The 25,657-nt window shown below is 39.3% G+C and overlaps 1 protein-coding gene across 2 annotated transcripts in view; it reads left to right on the top strand.

Moving 5' to 3' along the window:
* LOC131455300 (transmembrane protein 163a-like) overlaps positions 1–24,831 on the top strand; it is a 60,916-nt gene extending 36,085 nt beyond the window's left edge. For both annotated transcript variants that reach the window (XM_058622850.1, XM_058622849.1), the window contains 6 exons: positions 7,411–7,454; positions 8,681–8,772; positions 11,590–11,686; positions 19,446–19,557; positions 20,709–20,850; positions 21,530–24,831. In XM_058622850.1, coding sequence (XP_058478833.1) covers positions 7,411–7,454; positions 8,681–8,772; positions 11,590–11,686; positions 19,446–19,557; positions 20,709–20,850; positions 21,530–21,590 — 548 coding nt within the window. In that variant the 3' untranslated portion in view covers positions 21,591–24,831. The remainder of the gene's footprint in view (positions 1–7,410; positions 7,455–8,680; positions 8,773–11,589; positions 11,687–19,445; positions 19,558–20,708; positions 20,851–21,529) is intronic.
* Positions 24,832–25,657: the final 826 nt, after the last annotated feature.

The raw sequence follows: 25,657 nt of genomic DNA, 5'->3' as shown, positions 1-25,657 counted from the left end.
ACTGTCGCCGTGATGCAGCGGACCACAATAATAGTGGACCTTGACGATATATCACTAATGACCTCCCTCATAACAGTGTCACGTTGGGTACCCCAAGATGTCTCTAAGTTAACTGCATCACAGCTGTGAGGACATTAGACAAATGTCGCTGATATCAATATAACCCGTTTTTACGACTCTGCTGGGTTTTGCCGAACTGTAAATCGTGCTTAATTGTTAAGCGTCGCGTTCGGACCTGTGACTATTAATGGACCCTGTGTATGTGCGTGTTACTTATCACTTCACTGAACACAAGCAATGAGTCTCTTGTAAACATGGAAATGAGATTGTTTTAGAAAAGTCCTTGAACTTCAATTAAAGTTTCCAGAAATGTTGGTGTGTTTAAAACCTGCAGGTGTGTAGGATGCATTAATCGTCCAATTTTAGTCTCCTCGTGGACCCCGGTGAGTCTGCGGTCTTAAATTACTTGCAGACGGCATCTCCTTCTCTCCACCTTTGCAACAACTGCTGTTGGGTGGAAAAGGGGTTGAAGGAGTTGGTAGCTGAGGGAGGCAAATAAAGGAGCAAAATGAAAGGGATGGAAAAAAGGGGAGTGGCAGGAAAGAGCAATGAGAGCAAGGAAAGGAGGGGTGTGGAAGGATTATTAACAGTAGAACAGAAGTGGCATGGAGGAGGGAGATAAATGGGAGGATGTAGATGATAACTGCGCCAAAGAAGAGAGAGAGAGAGAGAGAAAACAAGGGCAGGGAGGAACAAATGCAATGATTTCTCAGGTAGGGACAGAGGGGACGGAGAGGTTTAGTCACAAGGGAGAAGTAGGAACTCGGAAAGGCGGACAGCAAAAAGGAGGGATGTTAAAAGGAAGGTGGCACGAGAGAAGGGAGGGGGAGAGGAGAGGAAGAGAAGGAGAGAGGAAGAACCCCAGTTGGGTTTTTCTGCAGGGTGAACTCAGCCAGACTGCGAGGCGCAGTGCAGAGCTGAGCCGAACTGAGCAGTAGGTCCTGAATTATTAAATACAGTATTTTGCAGCTGAGCAAGTGGCAGCAGCCATGTCGGATGTGTCTGCTGAGGAGGCAAAGGTTGTGTGGGTGTGCTCGGATCTCCATTTCAGTGTAAAAGCCTGTGCTTTTTTTGCTTTTATTTTATGATATTTAAGTGTGTGTGTGTGCACAAATTGCAAGTAGCTCCTCACAGGGGAAAGGAGTTCAAACAAAAAGCCTAAAGGGTTTTGCTCCCTTATTCATTTGTGGCTCTAAAAAGGCACATACACACACACACACACACACACACACACACACACACACACACACACACACACACACACACACACACATACACATAGGATGTTTACTTAAAAAATAAGCATTCCCATGTCTGTCAGTGACATATCAATGTCCTCAATTCACTGCATCTTTTTAACCTCACATACACTAATTGCTCATGCAGCTAGATTATCAGACAGTAACACTGAGCACAGGTAAGATAAACTCTGTCAATGCTTGATGTGTGTTTGTGTGATTGAAGAGATTGCCATCTTTAAATGGGAGACATTTGCTGCTCTATTTGCATACAAGTCCAGTGTATTTTGCGGTCCAGGTTTACTGATGCATAATTCCTCCCCGTTCTCTGCCCTGCCTGTTCCCCCGTACATGCCCGCCATTGTCCAACCTCTTCACTTCCTCTCGTCTGAATCGCCTCTCTGGCCTTTATACTTGTCTGCCGTTGTTTACGACTGGCTTCTCATCTTTGCACTCTGCAAATCTACCATCGACGCACAGTGCAGAGATATAATGAACTACACAACAGTATGAAGCTTAACTTCAAACGCTTTGAATCCCCTCTCTCACATTGGTTAAGTGGTTTTCCTCAGCTTCAATAAATGTGTCCATTGGGAGTTTTTTTTTCAAGCACTAGCACAGATGAGTCCCCTCGATTAGATTAGAAGCTCAGAGAGTCACTGATTGGCAGCATGAGTGTATCTTAGTCCACTGCTTTCTGCTGCTCTCTCACCCACACTGCCTCTCTGTCTTGGTCTCCTCTTCGTCTCTGTCGTCCATCTGCTGCGCTGTCTGCCTCTTTCCTCATCGTCCTACCCCTTGCTTCCTCGTCTGTGCCACCTTATTCCTTTGCTCCTTGTGATGTAATTGAGTTTCACATCCCTGAGTTGAGCTCTTGCCCTTGAGGAACAGGAGGACGTAATTACATTTCTGTTGGGCTGCAAATGATTCCACTAATTCGATATGGACTATTTTCATACAGTCATCTGCAGAGGTGATGTGATGGATGATGGAAAAGAAGGAAAATGTCTGGATTACTGGACTCAAAACTCGAGCACCAGTCTAGTGCATATTTTGACAGCTACACTCGGTGAGATTAAACGTTTAAGGTGTAACATATAGTTTATATCAGGTGTTTTGGGGTTTTTTTTCACCAGGTGTAGTCACTGAGAATATTGAGTCATATTGAGTTTTCTTACTACAAAAAAAAGGTTATTAGGTAGTTCTAAGCTCTTTAATTGGTTAATTTCTTTATGCTAAAATGGCACGCAGTATCCCCTTTCCCTAATATGTAGTAATTGAGTGAATAATTAAGTTACTTAGGCTTCAAAATAAAGCAAGTAAGTGACAGAACAGGACACTACTATTTTATGGAAGGAACTGAGTTATGTATAAAAAAAACTATTTAATGTCGGTATGATAAACGTGCTCAGTCGAATTTGTTAATTTAAGAAGCATGCAAATCGCCAAGATGGACCCCAAATTCAAAATTCCTCACACAAATTTGTACCAGGAACCTTCTCGGCCCCTTCCATTCGTGCTCAGGCCCAAAAACTGGTAATAAAAAATAAAAATATTGCGAAAGACCTACACCTTTTAGTTAGTCAGTTAGTTAGTTAGTTAGTTAGTTAGTTAGTTAGTTAGTTAGGTCGTTTGTGTTACATGTGTTTGTGCTTTAATTACTTCTTCTCGATTACCTCATTCAGACCTGCTTTAAACATCCATCTTGAGCCAGATCGAGCCAAGTGCAGCTATGAACACACCCAAATAGTGGGCTGCATCCTCGTTTCATATACTGTAAAAATGCATCACAGTGCACAACGTAGGCTGTTCACACGGTCTTTGTCGACTCCTTCGATATGGCCGATATATGTGGCCAGCGTTAGCTTGGCTGGTGGATCCTTTGTGGCCGACCATATCCCAGAATTCTAAGCACTAGTTCTACTATAAGTAATATAATATAAATAAAATATTTTGATAAAGCAATTAAAATGTATGACATGTCAATTATTAAATGTGGTTGATCATTTCCAAAAGAATAAACATCTTGCATCATTTTCTGAACACAAAATAATGAAATTAGTTCATAATCCACTTGAGAAATGTGCAGTGATACAGGTTAGGGTTTTGATTTTCTGATCTAATTTAGGTACAAACGAGAGCTAGAAGTAAGTAAGTGCTTCAAGTAAGCCACACTATGCTGCCTTCTCCATATATCTGTCCTCTGGTTATACTCAATGCCAGAAGAACATTAATGGAGCCAGAGAGAGAGAGAGAGAGACACACACACACACACACACACACACACAGAATTAGTATTAGCTGTTGGCATTGGCGTTATTTCTGGCATAACTCACTGCTAATTAGTTTTTAACTGCTGCCAAGTTACAGTCAATGCTACAGCCGAACGTGAGCTATGTCGGAGTTGGCTGGACATTGATCGGACTGTAGGGAACACTAGACTAGAATAGAATAATATAGAATAGAATAGAATAGACAAAAGCAGAATTCAGTGCTACGTGTTGAAAAGCCATGAACTGACACATTTGGTTGAGGTTAGCAGTAGCACTCGTCTTTGGCATAGTGGTTAAAGACAAAAAGACGACAGCTGTTTCAGAACACTGTGTCAGAGCTTAAAGACGGGGGAGCAGTGCCACATGACATCGGCAAAATATTAACCACTGTTTTATACCAACTCAAATGTGGGGATGAAAACTTGAAGATGTGAAATAGATCACAGATTTGTTTGACTTTCTTGTTGCAAACTGGTGTTACATATGGCATCTGCTGTCTTTGTGAACGGCATTGATTTGCAGGGAGCCACAGCCGCCTGCCTGAATCTAAAGTTCTTGTGTGGCATGTATAAATTATCTTGTACTTTTTCACTATTATGTTGAGGCAGACACAAGGTCAACAAAATAAGCCCAAGGTGGTGTTGGAGCTGAGGAATTGTGATAAATAGTGTGAAAGCCAACTATAGGCTAAACCCATGACTGTTCACTGCTTCTCAGGGAGCAGGTTTCTGCTTTGAGCTCTCTTTGGAATGTAGACTGTCACACATTTTAGACTTTTACATCCATGAGCCAATTATCAAAGGTCACAACCTTCCACATAATCTGATGTTAACCCCATAGCATGAAATCACAAGATATCACAGAGGGCTTAAGGGTTTGAAAAAAAGACTAGACTGACACAGACCTTCATTTTATCATGAATGGAAATGATAGTAACATGTACACAACTCTCTGTGGAGATGGGATTTAGAAAAAAATTTACACATTTAGCACATTTACACATTTACAGGAAATTTGTGCAAAAACATCATGACAAAAGTGCACAGGAGTCAGCAGGCACACACTCTTTTGTGTGGCTCCATTTCTGGAAAGGCCAGATTGGTTGGAGGCCCCCAGAGAGTCTGTGTGTGGGAGAGGTTGTACGTGAGAGAGAAGATAATCAAGAGAAAGTGAGTGTGAGGAAGGTGACGGTCTCAGAGTGAGACATGGAGACAACATATGTGTCTGTGTGTGGGCAGTCGTGTGTTACACACAGAGCCTGACTTGAACCAGCATCATGTCAGGCATCTATCTGGGACTTGTCTTCTCTTCTTGAGCTGCAGCTATGTGTGAATTAATTAACTTAAAGCGCCTCACTACCCCTCTCAAAAATGCCTCAATCTTTAGAATGAAAAGAGCCATTTTCGTGTCCCTTCTCCACCCAAATAAATTTAATCTGGAGAAGCAAAAAACCTATTCCAACATACATACATACTATATTCATAGAACTACAGTTTGTCACCCTCATCTCTACAAAAAGGGTGAAAAACTTGGAAATAAACATTTTTTTTCTTCAAAGCTACAAGGAGCCACTGCAGAGGGGCTGCAGTTTGCAGACCCCTGGTCTACATTAATACTGATGGTTGCTGGTGTCCATATTTTACATCCAGCCCCTCTAAGCCTTATCTGTAAATTAGATAACGGTCTGGAAAAATGTAGTGTCATACTGTCTCTGTTTCTGTCACTGTCGTGCAGAGAAGTGAAGTCAGAATCAATAAAAGACACAAAAGTCAAAATGTCAAAAAACTTCCCAGAAATGTGGCAGAAGACGGGGAGAAAGAGATATGTGTCAAAGGCAGTAATTGGACAGAAGAGGGACAAGACAAGTAAAAGACTGGGAAGCCGACAAAGACGGAAGATGATGAAAGCTCTGTTTGCTTACTTACCAAATCAAGTCTCAGCTTGCCCTCAATTCTCCTGTTACCATGGTGATTTAACTGCCGATATGGTGTCTCCCGAGAGTCTGTCCTAAAAAACACAAGGGGAGTAGAGGAAGAGAGAGACAAACAGAGGAAGATGATGAGAGAGAAACAAGAATGGACAGGAGGGCAGAACGGCAAATGTACAATAGAGAAGGACGAGTCAGCCCATTCATGAATCATTCATGCTTTCATACAGGGTCACTGGAACTCTCAGGGGCTTTTTTTATTAAATGTTTTCTGTTTTCAGGATAACGTAGAAAGATAGATAGACACGTCTTTGTTTTTTGGATCTGTCTGTCTAACTTCATGCTGTTAAGTCTAGTGATTACAACACAAATTACCTTATTGTTGTGGTTTAACTGCCTACATGAATGCCTCAATTCACTGCTGTCATCAGCCTCACTGTTATTTTAAGCAATACAGACGACACACAAACTGTGTAAAACTCACTTGTGCTGTGCTAAACAGCAGACAACTCTAAGTCTAATTTACTTCAGACAGTTTTTGAATTTTTTATTATTTTTAAAAGTGTCAATGGCACAGCGCCACCTTATTTGTCTGAGCTCTTACAGCTTTATACTCTAGCCAGAACACTGTGATTAACAAAGCTATTGCTGTTGGCTATTCTCTAGGCGATAGAGCTTTTTGACAGCCACCCTTTTCATGTGAGAGCTGTCCAAACCTGTCAGTTACTTTTTTTTTTTATTGTACATGCAAATTATTATTTTATTTTTGCATTTATTTGTTGTGTTTTTTTTTTTTTTGTTAATTTTAGCTCGTATTTTCCTCTGATTTATGTTTTAACGATTGTTGTTTTTATTGTTTGCACAGCCATAAGGTCAGCTAAGGTTGTTTCACTCATAGTTTAGTGGTAAAGAACATACATTTTGTTTTGTCTGCATTTAGAATGAAAAGTTGAGTTCACAATATTCTGTCCAAGATTATTTATGTAAATAGTGAACAATAATGGGCCCAGCACAGAGCCTTGAGGGATGTCCCTTTTGTCCACTAGCCGAAAGATGTTTTGATTAACATAGCAGTATGAAAACAAGCAGTATCATCTTTTTTATAAGATATCATTTGGGTTTTTGAACACTATGTTGAAACAATTTGGGCTGCAATGATTATTCGATTATTAATCGATTGCTAAATTAATTGTCAATCATTTTGATAATCAATCATTTTTTTGTGTGTGTTTCTTTTATTGTTTTCTTAAATGTGAATACTTTCTGGTTTCTTTGCTCCATTTGACAAAGAAATCATTATAAGATAAACAAATTGTTTTGTAGACAAATAAGACGTTTGAGAACATCGTCATTTCAAGGTTTGGGAAACATTGATCTATGTTTTTCAAACACATACTCGATTAATCGAGAAACTCATCGATAGATTCATCGATTATGAAAATAATTGTTAGTTGCAGTTCTGGATACAATACCCGGCATCAGCAAAAAAATAAAAATCTGTACAAAAAACCTATATATGACAGAAATGTTTCACTTACCCCAGGCTGTGAAGAGAGAAATGTGCCAGCGTATATTATGTAATCTGATTGTGAGAGAGGAATGAACATGTCTGCCACACTGTAGTGATCATATGACCTATGTGGACTTGATTTAAGATAAAAGGAGACCCCAAAAGAAAAGCAAAACAGAGGAGTGATATCACTATTGGTAGATACTCCAGGCTGTTTTATAGGAATCTGTATCAGGCATGAAAAAGTGGTATTGATCCATAGTTAGCAACAAATAACAGGTGCTTCTACTTTGATCTGTAAAGAAAATACACCAACTGACAACTTATGATCAATATATTCTGTGCCTCAATTTGCATACACTGTGATTCGTGATCTCATGTCCTATCTCTCTCTCTCCACAGCTGTATCATTCATGAGACACAGCGCATCAGCCTTTGGATTTGCTGTGAGTTCCACTTTTTATCCTTTTCCTTCATTTCCATTGATCAATTAGTCATAACTTGGGGTCCTGGTGATTTATTTATGCACGTATCCCAGCACTAAAGTGTTATTGGTCCCTTTGTCTCCACGGTAACGGGGCAGACGAGAGAGATACTAGGCACAGAGCTCAGGATGAAAGTTAAACTGCTACCTGTTTTTAAAGAGGCTTTGGCTTTTACCAAAATTAAAGCTTCTCTCGCTACTTGTTATTGTTTAGCGAGGGGAATGTGATTAGTTTAAAAAAAAAAGCCTCTGACGTGAGTAATTCACACAGTATGACTGAGAAATTATAGATTTTAATTATCAAGTCTTTCGCTGTCTATGATATCTTTTAATAAAGTATGGAGAAGACAGTGCGGCAAGGTTGGATCACAGTAATTAATTAGTGTCATCTTCAGTGACATTGAAACATTAAAATGAAACAACTGTGATCATACTAAGGGGAGGTTAGACTTTGAAGTACCGAGTCACGTCTGTCACCTTCATTTTTATGTGAAAATCAGATGTTAACACCTGTTTTTAGTCATGGGTTGGAATTAAAAACACTGAATAAATGCTCAAAAGTGAATACAAACAAACTAAGATATTCTTAAGTGCACCAGTTACGCTACATTATTCTATCTTTTATCACATTAATTATTTATTACATTTTCACTTGTAGTTAAAAACATCCAATACCACGTCTCTATTTGCTATGTTTTCTTCTACATACGACGTCATGGTGTGGTATGAGAGCTGCTCAGTATCTGGCAGGAAAGCTCTGCAAAAGATCATAAAGTCAACACACACACACACACACATTAAAAAAAAAAACCAACTGCCCTCTCACTTGAAGACATTCCCCACACCCGCTTCCATCCATTTTGAATTTCTGCCTTCAGGAAGGTGACACAGGTCAATGCAAACATGCATAATCAGGCTTCTGATCTGTTTTCTCCCTGAAGCCTCTGTAACCTTTGCAAATCTTGTAACTTCCTTGTTCGGGTTCCTTTCCTTTTTTAACACCACTGTGATGGGCAGCAGCAATTTCGTTGTATTCTAAATACAGTGACAATAAAGGCACTTAGGTGTTTTTGTGCAAGTAATGTGATATTGACAGACTCTGCTGCTGTTGGAAACACACTCTCTTCTTCATTGTTTCTATACAACGTCCTAATGCTGTCCTCTCCTCTGTTCCTGCTCCTGCTGTAGTTTGATGCAACACTGGACGTCATGTCATCAATCATCGTCCTGTGGCGCTACAGCAACGCCGCCGCAGTGCACTCTGCTCACAGAGAGTACATGTGAGTACAGAACGCAGCGCTGCTAAAGTGTGAATTAAAAAATGAGATAGAGAAGAAGGGGGTTTTAAAATGTTTTAATATACAGCTATTATCAGAGGACAGGCATGCAAACAGTGAGATCAAATCTTGACATCACCGTTTGTGTGGCAGGTATTCAACATGAGGCAGGGGAGAGCAGGCGTCTTTGACTTTTGACTTTTAGCACAAATTGATTTCAAGTTCAACGACCGCAATCTGTTTCTGCTGCTGTTAAAAGTTTGTTTGGCACAACAGAAGTTGATTAAACTGCCATTGATAGGAAAGTAGCATCTACACATAAATGAATAGATGGATTCAATTATATTGCATTCAATTATAAAGAGGAGAGGAAATCTGAGAAGAACATAAGGTCTGTAGGTTTTTATGACACAGTTTTGTGACTCCCAGAGCTTCAGGGTTCCTTGGCTGAGAATGTTCGAGTCTACAGGAGCAGTGAGTATTGGACACCAGTCTTCCTCATTTGGTGTTTTGATAACGATGATGGTGAAGAGTTTTACCCTAACACATCATCTCAAAGTATGTTTTGTAATGTGCTGGACTATGAATGACAAATGGGAAGCTTTTCTCAGGGTTCTTCACACACAGGTTTTTCATGAGCAGCAACATTTAAAAAGTATTTAATGTTGCAACAGAACTTCATGGAAACGCCTCCATTTGAAATAGAATTTACAAACTGAACCACAGATCAGCCGTCACATTAAAATGAGCTCTCTTGTTTTAATGTTGTGCATGATGAGTGTATGTCCAGCTGGAGTTTAGGGCAAAACATTCAAAGAGAGTTAATATTGGCTGTTTGTTTGCACTTAATGAAGCAACTAACTGCACTTGACTGTAAACACACATCTGTTATTCCATCAGTTCGGCCGTGTCCATCAAGAAGCTGTCAGGCTGCACAGAGTTTCATTTGTCTTACTGCAGTTCTGCTTCTTGCAGCATTCTTCCATTAACAGAGAGAGAGAGAGAGAGAGGATTTACCTAAAAATGCACTCAATGCATGTGGAGTACAAATGTACATGTGGATTGAGGCCATGCATCTTCTCACACCAGCATTCTAGTTTGATTTCACTCTCTGCATATGGTTGCACAGCGGAGGCAGGGGTGTCAAATGACCTGGGGGCCAAATGAGCATCTAGTCTGGTCAAGAGGGTGGAAAGGGGAGGGGGAAAAAAACAGCTGTTTATAAAACAATTTCTTATAAAACGAAAAAATTACAACACATCATCATCATGATGTCGTAATAAAGATATTCATGATGACATTTTCACTGAACGTCAAACTAAAAGTGTTTGTTTTGATTTGGAATGATGCAAAATAAACCAAAAACAGAGACTTTAATCTGAAATTAAGTCAATAATAACATGGACAACTGTAATTAAAACAACAAGCAAGCGTATATATGTATGTAATTTAATGTTTGATATAAAAATATTGCTAGAAAACATATTTAGTCTTATATTCTGTCCTTTGCTGACCTTTGCTGGCAGCTGTGTCAGTTTGACACCTCTGCTCGAAAGGGACATGATTTCCACGCTTTTCCATTCATTGTGTAAACACCTAGCAGTGGGGTGCACAAACAGGGTGAACAACCATAGTATATAGTGTTTTAACTGGATGTATGAACTTGATTTGCTTGGCCTGCACCTGTGTTGGTATATGTGCATAACACGATTTGATTGGCTGATGAGTGGTTGGGGATTTTTGTGGCAAATAGGCAGTGTTTGCTGGAGAGTTAATTCTTCTCCCCCCCCATTATATTTTTTCTTCTATGTGGTCTGCAGGTAACTGGGAATCTTGTTATTGCCCCAGTTACATTTTTAATGTGTGCATACTGAAGCACTTCACATTTGCATTTGTCTTTCTAACACCGAAAACGCACATTTTCCATGACTACCGTGACTTGTGTGCTGCAAAGAGAAGCGGTTCTCAGTTCACGTGTTTCCCTTTTCAGTAATAGCATGGTAATAATGTTTAAAATAGGGAAGTTAGTAATATTATGGTCATTTCTATAGTGATTCAGTTGGTAAATGTGTGTGGGACAAAAAAGAGACAAAATTTCATCTTAATAATATCATTGTAATAGTAACTCAAGGCAGTGTGTCTCTGTTCTGTAGTGAGATAGATGAGAGGGGCTTTGTAATTTGGGCTCAGCAGATGTGTCAGGGAAAGTGATTGTATATGATGAAGTCACTGTTACTTACTTACCTTAGTCCAAGTTCTTTTAAAGCCATGAACTTCATTTTCCCCTGTACAAGTACCACACTCATGTGTTCTGACAGTTTTTTGTTTTTTTTTCTCCTGGTAGCACGTGTTGCCCCAAATAGACTGGGAACATTTGTACTATTTTTGCCAAATATTTGAATGAAATGTGCTTCCGAGCGCTCTGCCAGACAAACTGAGTGCTCTGCCAACTCCAATATTAGAGTTTATTGAGGGGAACTGATCCATCAGGCTTGCAATTTTCATATCACTGACATTAATGTCATTTTAAAAGTTCTATGGAAGCACAGGCTGCAACTCAGAAGAGGCATTAAGGTGGTTCAGCTGTCATTTTAATAATTCATGGAAGCAGAGCAAAAAGCTTTCCTAATTTACTGGATTGCCAACGGCCTCTGCCTGTGTCATTCATATCTCTGTGTTTGTCAGGTCTCCGTGAGCATTTGTTTGGGTCTTCACTGCAGCAGGAGAATGAGAAATGATCTTTATTCAAATGCAGGCGGAATAAACAAGAACTTTATATAACAATCGAACCTTCTCCACTCTTCTGCCTGTCTGTTGCAGAGCATGTGTCGTCCTCGGCGTCGTGTTTATTCTCTCGTCCTTGTGCATCCTTGGGAAGGCCATCCATAATCTGGCCACCCGGATGCTCCCGGAAGTGGTAAGACCCCACACACACACACACACACACACACACACACACGCACACACACACACACACGCACACACACACACACACACACACACACACACACACACACACACACACACGTCAGGTGACTCTTCAGAAGAATTATGCTCATGTTAGATAATCACATTATATGTTTTTTTTTAAAGCTTGTCTTCTGTACTAGTAACTACAGTTTTCGGACTTTAAATTTGGACACTCATGTAATCACCAGGGCTGACTGTTAACCCATTCATTGCAATCAAGGGTCAACCATACATGTTTTAAAAATAATAATATATATGTACTGTCTCGCTATCATGATTTATACACATAGAGTGTGGAGAAGCTGCTCGCTCAGACAGACAGAGAGAGCGATTTTAAACACAGTTTAAAACGACAGTTTTAAAAACACCTGACAATCATTGTGTCCCAAATGGAACAACAGAAAATGGATAACAAAGCAACTGTGGCTCAATCACTAATTTAGGACGTAAAATTGATGAATAACTGAGCTGCAGAGACAGTGAGAGATTGTTGTTGATTCTCTGTGTCAGAGAATCGACTCTCCCTGTGTCATTTTAGGCTGTTTTGCATAATTATATTTAACCTGGTTCGTTCATCATGTATGAAAGAGTAAAAAGGCAATTGAACTGGAACTGTTGAGAAGTGCAGACGCTGTTGCAGTAACATCTCTGGAGTAGACGCTGTGCTACCTCAGGCTGATTGCACGTCTTCAGATCTCAAGTTCATTTATTCACGTTCTTTGCTTTGTTTGGTCCCAAATCGCGATACACTGTGGTGTAATATGGACTTAAGAACTGTTGTGAATTGCATAATAATGGAATTTTAAACAGAGATTAGTTGCGATTTAACTCTTGAACTTCTCAGCTGGATTTAGAAATAATCACACAATACTCACTTTAGTTTTGTTACTAATCATGAGAGCCATTCGTTAAACAGTCTTTTCATCCTTTTTTCACTATTGCTACTAAATCCCTAGAAGTAAGTTGGAAAAGAATCAAAAAAACAATATGAGAGTTGACATATTTGAGCCTGGATATTTAGTAAAAAAAATTAATAACTGTATCAGTAAGTGAGGTATTAATACCTATTGAATGCAGTTCTTATATAATAGTTAATTTAGAAGCTTGCACTGTACTGAAAACCTCACGCCTGGTCACTGCGTGCGATCATTTCCTGTCAGCAGCAGTAATGGAGTGACCACTGCTTCCACTGTAATAGACGCTGATTAATTCACTCTATTGTGACGAGTAAATTGAGGTCGTCTGGGTTCATTATCAGTGATTTCCATCAGCGCCACTAACGGCTCTTCTGAAATGAAACATTGTCGTTGGTTAAATTGTTAGTTTTTGTTCTGGGACTTTTATATTCATAAAGAAAAGTGTCAAAGTTATTGTCCTTGTATGTAGTGCAGGAAAACGTAAAGTGCACTTTTCAGTCATGTGGAACACAAACAGTTAATTAGAAATGTTTACATCTAGAGGTTTTGCATTCTTGGCACTGGGAGAGCGAAGATTCAGAGTGACTTTAATCAACCAAGTCAGCCATCTGTTTATAATATAACCTGTAATAATTCATTAAATTGTCTTAAATTGTCTTTTTTTTTTATTTTTGTACATGAGAGACTTGTCGGACACATATGTAGATGCAGGTATGCATTGAATCCACTCTGGTACGCATGTATATAAGAGCGATTGTTTATGCCGGTATGGGCGGATATCGACAATAAGCAGTGCTTACATGTAGAGTGCATGTACACACTCACTAACGCCATTTAGTCTCATGAGCTTGGTTTCTTTTTTTAGCACTCTGCTCTTTAGACGTCAGAGTTTTTGTCTCCCTCCACATGCAGCAGACGCACACGCACACACACACACACGCAGACAGACACATAGATCTCTCTCTGGATGTGTGAAGACTATGAATAAAGCCTCGAAATAGCCTCATCCTTCTGTTGCTGGGGCACAGCCCAGATCCTCGGTCATCACTGCGTTTGGGAAGTGTCCATCACGTCGTTCCTTTGTAGGTGTGTAGATGATTTAACCTTCACAATCTGTCCACTTCTCTACTCTATAGCCAATGTAGCCAAGACACAAAATCATGTTCTCCAAAAAACAAAACAAATACATAAACGTGCGTGCGTGTGTGTGTGTGTAGGATTCAGCTGAAGTAGAATATGATATTCATAAATACTGTATGTACAGTGCATTGTTGTAAAACGGGGAGTTGTTCAGCTTGTTTGTTTTCATGTGCATAGGAAGCAGATCTTCTCGGATGTTTCTACAGTAGCCCAGATGAGACAAACAAAAACACGGGAGCAGTGCTCCCAGTCACATTTCACTGTTTTTCAAATGCAACACACAGCACGCTATAAAACACCGTAAAACAGCAGAAAGCTGACAGGAAAGTCGAGCACTGGGAGCGCTCTCACAATGATTCTATGTACTTTAGGCTGAATGCATTCACTAACCCCATAAACCACAGGGTGATTTTTTTATATTCAATACGGCTTTATTTACATCTTACTGGGGTGTACCTGATATCTTTTTAGATGGGGATACACGTTTTAAAAGATGACAACTCAATGCACATTATGACTCATGACAATAGCAAATGTGTGCATATTACAGGACTGGTTTTGTGGGTCTTAATAGACTTTTCTAATGTGGTGTTTTTTTGACACCATAGTGAAAAACAAGGCATCCTGCTCTGTGCACCTGGGGTGGACTATTTTTTTCTACTTACAGGTAGAGTTGGAGATCCTGGTAAAAACATTTTTGAAGTCCAAGCCCCTTTCTTCAGACTTCCCTCCAGAGCACAGGAACACACAAATGCTTGTTCACAAAGCGCTTTCTGTACTTTTCCGTGACGCTAACTTTTTCTGACACTTTTTTTTGGCATCACGTTGTCGTTGGAACAACAAATAACTCTCAAAATATTACAAAGACATAAAGTTAACCCGCATCCAGTAAAAATAGCGCCAACGTGGCATCACTTTGCAGCACTTGCTGGACTTTCAGTTGTCACGTCATTCAAACGCAGCACCAATGTTCACTCTGGTCTTGGATCGCTCTGCATCGGCCTTTTTCTAGGCAGTAGCTTTTCCCAAAAAACGTGTTGTTGGCATCTTTTCTGCCGCAACTGTCTGGTGTCTTTCAGCAAGCTAGCATATTAATTGGACTTTAATTCCTTCGGGCCGTTCCATGTGATTAGATTGTGTTTTTTATCAAAATGTCTTAATCACTGTAGCTACTAAATTGGTGACCACTCAAAGCTGCTTTACACTACTATTTTACCATTCACCCATTCACTCACACATTCATACAGTGCATCTATGTGCAGCGTGTTTTCTATCACACATCTTAACATGGGGTTAGGTGTGTGTGTGGTCCAAGGACACATCCGCGTGGAGACTGCCGGTGCCGGGAATCAAACCCACGACCTTGAAGTTGAAGGATGACTCGCTCTACCACTGAGCTGCAGTCGCCCCCTGGTTAAATGAGCAAATAAACAAGTCAATAGAGCATCTGTCTAGTCTTAAAGTAACTGAGCTTTAAAATCGTGGTGGTAGAATCTAGGCCCAATATGGTTTGACCTGTAAAGTAATATCTACTGATGAGGTTTTCATTTAGAATCCCATATAATGTTATGCATTATTATAATCAAATCAGTAAAGTAATCATTTCTAAGAGATATGTGTTGGATAACTGAATTACAATGTGTGAAAGTGTTTTTGAAATGGGGGAGACTATTGTCCAGTGTTGCTTCTGGTGTTACTTCCAACTGTTACGGCCTCAGTAGAAAATAGTGATTTTAGTTTTTATGTTCTTTTATTTCTGAGAGATTTACATTTCGTGTGCTGCACAAGTTCAAACCAGTTTTGATTAATGTATGAGTTCCCAAACAAACAAACAAACAAACAAACAAACGGTGCGTTTAAATGTGTGTTTCCAGTGTCACTGAAGCCTCTTTGACCACAAATCAAAGACATAACTCCGGCAGGAACAAGCCGACGGCGAAGCTGGCTGAAGACAGCAGCTAATCTGCAGACGGTGTTTGATGCTCCACTGCCATTATGTTAATAGAAACTGTGGGTGTTGGGTCTCAGAGGAGCCTCCTGACACCAGCAAGAGCCTATTACCACTGTCTCTTTGACATTCTGTGTTCCCTTCAGCAGCTCGCTCCCTTTCTCTTTCACCGTACACTTGTTTCCTGCCAACACTCCTGTCTGTCTGTCTGTCTTTTATTATTTTTTTGCCTGGTAACAAAATATAAACCTCCTCCTTTTCCTGAAGACGACGTGTCCCGCCGTGGATTATTCGCAGCGTGTAACCTTCTGCATTTAATTGATTATTGCCTTGTTCCAGAAGGATCTCAGCCATCTGGTGCTGTCTTTTTATGTTTAATACTGTCACTGGCTGCTCGGCGAACAGAATTTGTGGACGCAGCGGTTTAAAGACAGGTTCATCTTATCCTCTGTCTCATTTGTCTACTTTTTTTCCCCTCGCTACCTCATCCTTCATCTTTTTTTATTCCCTCCCGGCCCCTCCCTGTGTACCCTGTCCTTAGTCAACCGTCTTTCACCCATACATGGTCCTTCCCTAACCTCTCCCCACAAACTCACCTCGACTGTCACTCTCCATTAACAGACCCATCTTTTATCCACTTCTTCATTTTTCAACTTAGAATTTTGCCACTTTCTCTCTCTCTCTCTCTCTCTCTCTCTGTCTCACTCTTTCCTTCTTTTTTTGGTTGTTGTCAAAAGCAGAGGTCTTTATATAAACCGCAGTCAAAGGTGATTTATCATACCAGCGGTGTTCAGATTGTGTGCTCAGTCTGTGCGTGTGTGTGACAGAATGAGACTTGAGAAGCTGAGAAGAAAGGGAGAAAAATCTGCCTTTGTTTTTTCACAATTGAGTATAAGAAAATAAAACTGCAGCACAATTTGCATACTGTAAATTGTATTTTGTAGTATTTTGTAGGCTGTAGTATCCCAGTGAGTGGACCGAGGGAGCAGAAAATCTGGAATTCCGGATTCACGTCACGTCCAGGTTGCGGCTTTTATGGTGGGCTGTCTGTGTCTAGTTCCTGATTAAACAGGGAGAACTCAAGATTGCGTCTCTTCTCCTGCTGGATGGCTGGAGCGTTAGACGGGGGCAATACATTCGTTCTGATGCTGCAAATAGATGCACACATGCTGTGGCACACGGATGAAACTCAGAACTTGAGCTTTATGAGATTTCCTCAATCGATGAATGATATCGTCTTCAAAGAAGTGGGAGGGAAGTGAGATTTTATTGAATAGCATGGAAAAAAAATTGAGAAATCCCAGTGGAAATTATATTTCTATAAAATAAAAACCACTGTATGTCAATGTGATTATGCAGATTAACAGTGATGACACATTATGATGCCATCTCCATGCAGTACGTTGTAGCACAGTATAATGATTTATGAGAGGGAGAGATTTCTGATGCAAGATCTGATTGCACAGGAGCAAAAAATCTCGGAATGACCGTGCAGTGTATTTTCAATATGCATATATGTAAACATGAACATAATATTAACTGTAGTGCAGGGAGAAGTGGAAAAACCTGGAGGGCTTCATTGAAGTCTTTACCAAAACAAATAACTCTAATAAACCAAAAAACTGTTGGGACTCAGGACTTTGTTTTCCCTCAATTGGATTTAGTTTTGTGTTGTCTGAACTTTCATGGTTTTTCAGTAGCACTGCACTTAAGAAGATTTATGTGAGTTCTTGTTTTAGCTGTATTTACCAGTGTATCTTGTCGTGTTGACTTCCTGCCTACTTTCTGTGTTTCCTGATTAGGTGCACCTGTCTCTATCTGGTAATCTGGTTCACCATGTTCCTTGTTATCTTCCCATTCATTATAGCCTGTGTCTCCTTTTGTTCTCGTCCACCTTATCTCGTCAGCGTCTGCAGTTGTGTCAGCATCATTCCTTCAGAGGTTTAGTGTTTCTGTTTTGACTCTGCGATCATTTTACTTTCAGCCTAGTGTGTTTGGATACTGTTGCCTTTTCTGACTGAGCTTCTGTGCAACAAACTATCGTGGGTTTCCGTTTGAGGGAAACTTCGCCTGTGCATCTGGTTCATCCCCAGTTACACAACAAAAGTAGAGAACTGTAGGTTTTAAGCATCTATACATGTACAGAAATAATACTTAAACTAACAAATGTAAATAAAATGAATGTAGCAATGTGCATCCACTTTACAAACAGCTGTTTAGTTGATCTGTTCGCAGCTTAAATACAGAATAACATGCAGTTATTTTCTCTGAGCAGAAAGTCAAGATAAAATAATCAGATATAGGATGACTGAAAATGACTGAAGGCTACATAGGGTCTCTGACTCACTTGTAGGGAAGTGTGAGATGATGGATATTCAGCTGCAACGTGCAATATCACCAACGAATATCGTTAAATTCGACCCACTGTACCTTTTTAAAGGGGAAACATGCAGAGGTGTTTCAGGACATGACTACACCGCTGTGCTGCAACTATTTATTTGACCAGCACAACAAATTATTTGTGCACAGACAACAATAACAACTGGCAGCTAATCCATCCATAAATAACCAGATATTACCATAGAAAACAAATCAATAAGAAATGGGTTTTTCTTCGATCCAAGATTTAACAAAACAAAAACCCGATCCTCACCAGTGCTGAAGCGATCCATAGTGAATTGTGGTCTTTTATTTTATTTTATGGTTAGATTAGATGGTTTAGCCAGAGATCCACTATGTTCACTATTTTCAAACCATTCCCCACAGATGACTTGTCATCTCCCCTCAGACACGAGCCATGAGGGCATTATACCATCATTGTTATGGCAACAATGGTCACATTTTCTACATGTTGTCAGGAATGTTCATAAATGCACTTGTAAGTCCAACAGGGGGCAGCATCGTAATATATAGAGGCCACGACAAGAGGCAATATTAGCTCTCACACAGTAAATTCCTTCAGTTGGAGCAGCAGTACAGGAGTTCAGATTAAAACAAATCAACCGAAGCTTAAACCAGCCACTGCTTCTACGCCATATTTTCCAGTCAGCATATACACGAGGTTCTCTCTTTCCTCTCTGCTCTGGCTCCCTCCCTCTTGCCAATTAAATATGAAAGAGAGATTCTCCTGGGTCTTGTGTTGGTTTTGCTGAGTCTGTTTGAGACTTAAGCTGACAACCCCACACTCTCACTGCACAGAGAGGCATCATTTGTACGACCTTGGCTTGACACACAAAGTCAAGGCTTATGGTGTGTTTTGATGTATTTTACGGAGTGTGGAGCTGATAAGAGGCTCTGTGGGTCATTCTGTACTACTGGTAATGTTAAAAGAATACTTCACAGATGTGCATTTAGCTTTGTATTACTAGAATAGGGCTAGTATTTTTGAAAAATTGTACTTCTCAACCTCCGTTTCCTCTGAGTTGAGAAATATCTTCTTTCTTTTCTTTGCTAAGTGCCCACCACTGACACTTGGTCCTGTTAGCATAACTGTTAGCAAAGATGGCGGACATTGTTTACATTCTGGGAATGAGGTCCCCTCCCCTTACGAGTGGGTCTTAAAAGTGTGGAATGAGCACACTTTTATCTGGACTCAGCCATATTATAGCTTTGTCTTTACTTATGTGTACTTGCTTTGCCTCCATTTCTGTCTTCTCTAGTTCCCTGATTGATGTGATTCATGCATCTCTGTCTCTCCACAGGACGACTTCCTCTTCAGTGTGTCCATAGTGAGCGGGCTCTTGTGTTCTCTGCTGGCTGTGGTCAAGTTCATGTTGGGAAGAGTTCTGACCAGTCGGGCACTTATCACTGACGGTAGGACACAGACTCCTCTAAAACTCCAGCTGTGTTGGATTTTGAGGGAGAGTGGAAAAAATAAAAAGCCTAAACACATGAAAAACGTATTTGGAAGTAGGTTGAATCAAACGGATTATGGACACTTTAGGGAACTAAAGTGTGACCAAAGCATTAACAACAAGGAACAAGGATGTAGTAAAGACCATTTTCAGACCAAGTCTGAATTTTTAAAGTACTACTAAATAATAGAAATAAATATGAAGTAACTGGTGCAATGTTCTTCTCTGAGGTGCAAAATGCAGAGTTAGGGTTAGGGCACAAGAACTTTACAAAAGAAAACAAATCAAAAAAATACATGTAATCTCAAGAATGTGTGTGTCATGCTCAAGCATGTCTAGATAGATACACCTGGTGTAACAGACCTTTGTCACTGCAGATATTTGTGGACATGCAATAGTAGGACAAACTCTGTTGTTTAAGTCTAGTTTAGGTCACACTCAATACTCCACTCTTTAACCTGAAAAAGCTTTTTTTTTTTTGTTTCTTTTTCTAAAAGAAATATGTTATTTTAAAACTACATACATGTGTTTTCCGGACGTTTGATAAATAAAGACACTGTATGGTGATGCACTGTTCAACCAAAACCACAAAGCAGAGTTTATCTCTGTTGTGTTCCAGTTTGTGAGTTGCTTTCACAACTGAACAGAGAAGTAATTGGTTATCACTAGCTGCTCATAGATACATACACACTTGAACAAAAGCACACACTCATGCACATGTGCACACGCATGCGCACACACACACACACACACTGCACTGCCCTGGTCTCAGAACGCACAGGACATCAATCCAGTAAACCTGAGGTTGCTTTTCTTAGAGCCTGGATTTATTTCCCACAAGATTTCACACTTACTGCAGGTGAGACAATAACCCACACTGCAAGCTTTCACGCAAGTAGAAATGTAATTATAGAAAAGAACATACAGGGCAACTCAAGTACAGTCTACAAGTGCATATGTGTGGCCTCTATTTTAAGGTTTTAAATTCAGCTCAAAACAAAAATTCTCATTTATTAAAAGGAATAATGCCAAGTCAAGTGTAGTAAGCAGACACTTTGAAAAGATAGTATATTTAATATTTGATTCCATTTTACACATTGTGTCTTATAGGGTTTAACTCCATGGTTGGAGCTGTTATGGGATTTTCCATTCTGGTCAGTGCTGAGGTCTATAAGAACCATGCTGATGTCTGGTTTTTGGATGGCTCCATCGGAGTGATCATTGGACTCATCATTATGGCATATGGCATCAAGTGAGTAGTTGAACAGCCGCAGTTCTCAATCCACATTTATTTTTTTCCTGATTAGTCTGTGCAGATGATATACAGTCATTTTATTCTTTTTAATAGCTTATTCCAACACTGATCTAGAGTGTTTGGTCAATGACATGGGATTCTAAATCTGCATTCTTTGACGCTCTTCTTCCTTTTTTCTATTTGTGAAAGTGTGGGAGGTGCATTGTAGATTATTTTCATAATTTATTATTTTCTCGATTTAATCAAGTACTTGTTGTCAGAAGATGTTGATCAGCATTTCTCATACCTGAGAATGGTGATGTTCTCAAATGTTCAGTTTTAATGATTACTTTGTGATATGGAGCAAAGAAACCAGAACATATTCACATTTAAGAAGCCGAGAAATCAGAAAACTGGTTTTAATAATTGAAAAAAAGACTCAAGCCGATTCTTCAGTTACCACAATAGTGGACGATCCATTTAGTAAACGATAATTAATCGAATAATTGTTGCAGCCTTTGTGCATTTATCCTTTTGTCAGGATGTCCATGTGTGTCCTATTTCTTAGTGAATCTCCTGTTATTGTGGCTATCACTGTGTTATTTTATGTCTCAGTTACGTGAAATAACTTTTAATACATATATACTGTGCACTTAGAGGCTCACTTTCCAACGTAACCTTTTCTTTGTCTCCTCAGACTCCTGAAGGACATGGTGCCCCGTGTGAGGCAGACAAGGAACTATGAACGCTTTGAGTGACAGGCGCGCGTGTGTTGACCAGAAGAGCAGTTTAACACACACACACACTCACTCACTCGCTCGCACAAGCACACACAGACACAGACACACACACCCTGGCTGCCTCCTGTCCTCTTCTGTCTTCTCTCTGTCTTGTATAGTCACTCACATGCACACGTCACCTGCACACAAGGAAGGAACCTGAACACATGCATACAGTATATATATGCACATATGCTACAGTAAGTACGCTCATGTTTGCAGTCGCGACATGAACACACTTGAAGTGACATAACTGATATAAAGATCTTAGGAATTTCACTCTTCAATTTCATGAAAACGCAAATTCAGCAGCCTTGACTGTAGATGTTGCTGAAATTGTGCGAAGCAAATAGCAAAATAGCTTAATTCAGTGTTGAGCTAAGCTGTCCACTCATTTTATTTATTTATTTATCTATTTTTATTGTTATTGTCAGCTGCTCCTTGTACAAAAAGACCCAAAGGAGAACATGTCAGCACCTCACCAGCATCCTTCCTTCAATGCAGCCACTATACTACACAGTTCCTAGTTGTAAAGGAGAAGAAGTGGAAATAAAAGAGGACGAGACCGAGCTGAGCTTTTTTCTGAATGGTTAAAAAGCACAGGTGACCGACGTGAGGGCAGCTCTGACCACTAAACTCACGCAGAAGTTAAGAGGACAGGAGACACGAAGGACAAATATTTGTCAGGCAATGGACCATAAACCTGAGTGCACTAAGTTGACGTCATTTGACCTATTTATGTTTCACTGCACAGCTTCCCGTGCTGTACAATATGAGACGTGTCAGAGCACAAATCAGCTGCTGTTTCATCCTGCGTCAGTGTTGGTTGCTGATAGATTAGCACACATTTAAACCCTCACAAGTGATCATTTCAGGGTATTTCTTTAATCTTACTTGTGTTTCTTTGCCACCTATTGTGCATACGTATTTTAATTTTTAACGTTTACACACACACACATGCCTTGATAAGTTATTTACTGTGATCCATTTTTTTTTGTAACATTCACAAAACCAGACAAAAAAGTTTTTTTTTTATATGAGTAAGATGGAAAAAGTAATCTTGTGATTTGCTGTGTTGTTGTAAAAAAACAAAAAACTTTTAGGATTAGATCATTAATACAGTATATATAAAAATGGAATTGCCATTTGCTATAGGCCTAACCTCGCTGTTTGTCATTTGTGTGATAATATATACTGTACAAACATTGTACTGAATCCACATCTGGTTTTGAAGTCGTTTCATTCTTGTTTTCCGTTATTTCATCTGCGACTTTCAGGAAGGGAACTGTGAAATGAATCCAAGCACAATGACAAAGATAAGGCAGACGGCTGGAATATCATTTTTGCTGCAAATCATTCGTTATCATTCTCTGCAATGTGAAATAAACAGAAAGTAAACACAGTATGTAAATATGTTTATTACTCTGTTTGGCTGAACCAGTAACAGTAAAAGTCACAACATAGTCATAGTGATATTTTGTTTTTCTTAGGGCCGACATAAACAGGCTTTTTGGAGTCGACAGCTCATAGTTACAGTGCAGGATGATCAGTGTTGCGTAACAGTTTGAAAAAAACACTCTCGTGTGCATATACTGTAAAATGTTGTGTTACATATGACTGTAGATTCTTGGTGAAATGTAACGACGTAAAGTCTTACGGTCAGTTTTTTTGCACTCTTAAGTGGGAAAAAATCTCAGACTGGATGTAGGTCGTGATCTGTGTCAGTGCTGTCCAAGCCTCAGCTGAGTTTGACAAATGTACTATTTCATCAGTTATTGCACACACTGTCCAATGAGTGAAGCCTTTAAAAGAAAGAAAAATCAACATTACAGGACTGGAGTAGAATCTCTTCAAACCACAAGACCTATCAAAAACATATTCAATTATAAAACAGAGCAACGCTCACATACTGCATACTTGTATCCATAATACTTGTGCGCCCCCTTGTGGTTATAAACCTTCTAACACGATTAACAATCAGTATTCATTGCACTGGATTGAGTCTAAATTTAGCACACACTGAAGGTAGTTCCAAGGTCTTGGACAGTGACTGTGAGAGAGTTTGCCTACATCCATTCTTCGCTGCACTCATCAAATTCGGAGTGAACAGTATTATATTGGTATTATATTGTGATTCGATTGTGTGAAGCGTAAAAGGATCTGCCACAAAGTGAAGGTGTGAGGCTCACGCGCCGCTTGAGCTCACCAACAGCATACTGATTAGTAAAATGTCCCCCGCCCCTCTTTCTGATGCATAGAAGACAATCTCTGCTCGCTCTCTCTCTCTCTCTCTCTCTCTCTCTGCTCCTACAAAACAAACAAAGCACAGTGTTTACATGCAAACGCCACCGCATACATGACGGCACAGAACAAACGTCATTAACTCGGTCTCAGTAACAGTGTGTGCTGCACCGCTCACTCTGTTGTTTATTTAAATCGCCCTGTTTGGTTGAGCTGTTCTGAGACTGGTAACACAATCCTTTCTACCTCTCTTCTCTGCACTTGCGTTTAATTTCTGAGAGTCATGTTGGAAACTTTGAAACTCCGTAGTGATGGATGACCAGAGAAGTGCAGTAGCTGAAAAGCGTCATTGCAGTCCCATAATAATCGCAGTTGCCTTTGTTGTTGTTTTTTTCGTTAATTTAAAATCTAACTCCGTACCAACCCTCATCTGATGAATAGACTGTCCTATTGTTTGACAACTGGTACAAAATATGATTTCCCAGAATTCTGTCTGTTGAAATAGCTCAGAAATGTGTGCCAAAATCAGTCGAGACCTTGATTCTGCTCTTTTGTGTACAGTTTGATTGTATAGATAAATGAAGTGATTATCTGATCATTACGGTGTCGGAGGAGGTATCAACCCATCGTACGTACTAAATTTAATAAAGTTATGATAGCAATACTAAAACCACCTCTCTGTTACTAAAGGCTTTGCATGGGCTTGTAAAATCCCTTCCAGCTTCTGCAGTTATGAATGCATCGCAGCCACGCACACACACACACACACACACACACACACAGGTTAATATGTAACTGAAATGACAGTAAATGTGACTGTGTAACAGAGTCATTATTTGTCTGTTTGTACAGTAATGATATCAGTCGTATTACAGATGATGTAAACACAATTTATTTATGTAAAAGAACAATGGTCTCTTTGTGAAATAGCAAAGTTTTATCGATTAATAAAGTTTTATCCTGCTTCTACATCAACACAGTCCAGACATGGTCCGTTTGTTTTGTTAGTTTCAGTTCGCAACTGTGTGTCCTGTGAGTAATTATTAACTGACTAACAGAAGAAGCATCAATAAATCTCCATAAATCAATTTGTCTAAAAACAATAATAAATAAATTAAAAAAAATAAAAGTGCTGGGAATTTCCAGAGACGCCACAATACAATATTATCACGATATTTAAGTCACAATACGATATTGTCACGTTACTTAAGTCACAATACAATATTATCACGATATTTAAGTCACAATACGATACTGTCACTTTACTTAAGTCACAATATGATATTATCACGATATTTAAGTCACAATACGATATTGTCACATTATTTAAGTCACAATACGATATTGTCACATTATTTAAGTCACAATATATTATCACGATATTTAAGTCACAATACAATATTATCATGATATTTAAGTCACAATACAATATTATCACGATATTTAAGTCACAATACGATATTGTCACGTTATTTAAGTCACAATATGATATTATCATGATATTTAAGTCACAATACGATATTGTCACATTATTTAAGTCACAATATATTATCACAATATTTAAGTCACAATACAATATTATCATGATATTTAAGTCACAATACAATATTATCACGATATTAAAGTCACAATACGATATTGTCACGTTATTTAAGTCACAATATGATATTATCATGATATTTAAGTCACAATACGATATTGTCACATTATTTAAGTCACAATATATTATCACAATATTTAAGTCACAATACGATATTATACCGTCATTTAAGTCACAATACGATATTATGCGATACTCAGTGTTT

The sequence above is a fragment of the Solea solea genome, chromosome 2 (genome assembly GCF_958295425.1).
Source record: "Solea solea chromosome 2, fSolSol10.1, whole genome shotgun sequence".
Taxonomy (NCBI): Eukaryota; Metazoa; Chordata; class Actinopteri; order Pleuronectiformes; family Soleidae; genus Solea; species Solea solea.
Note: the sequence above shows the minus strand (reverse complement) of the source record. Positions and strands in the feature narration are given on the sequence as shown.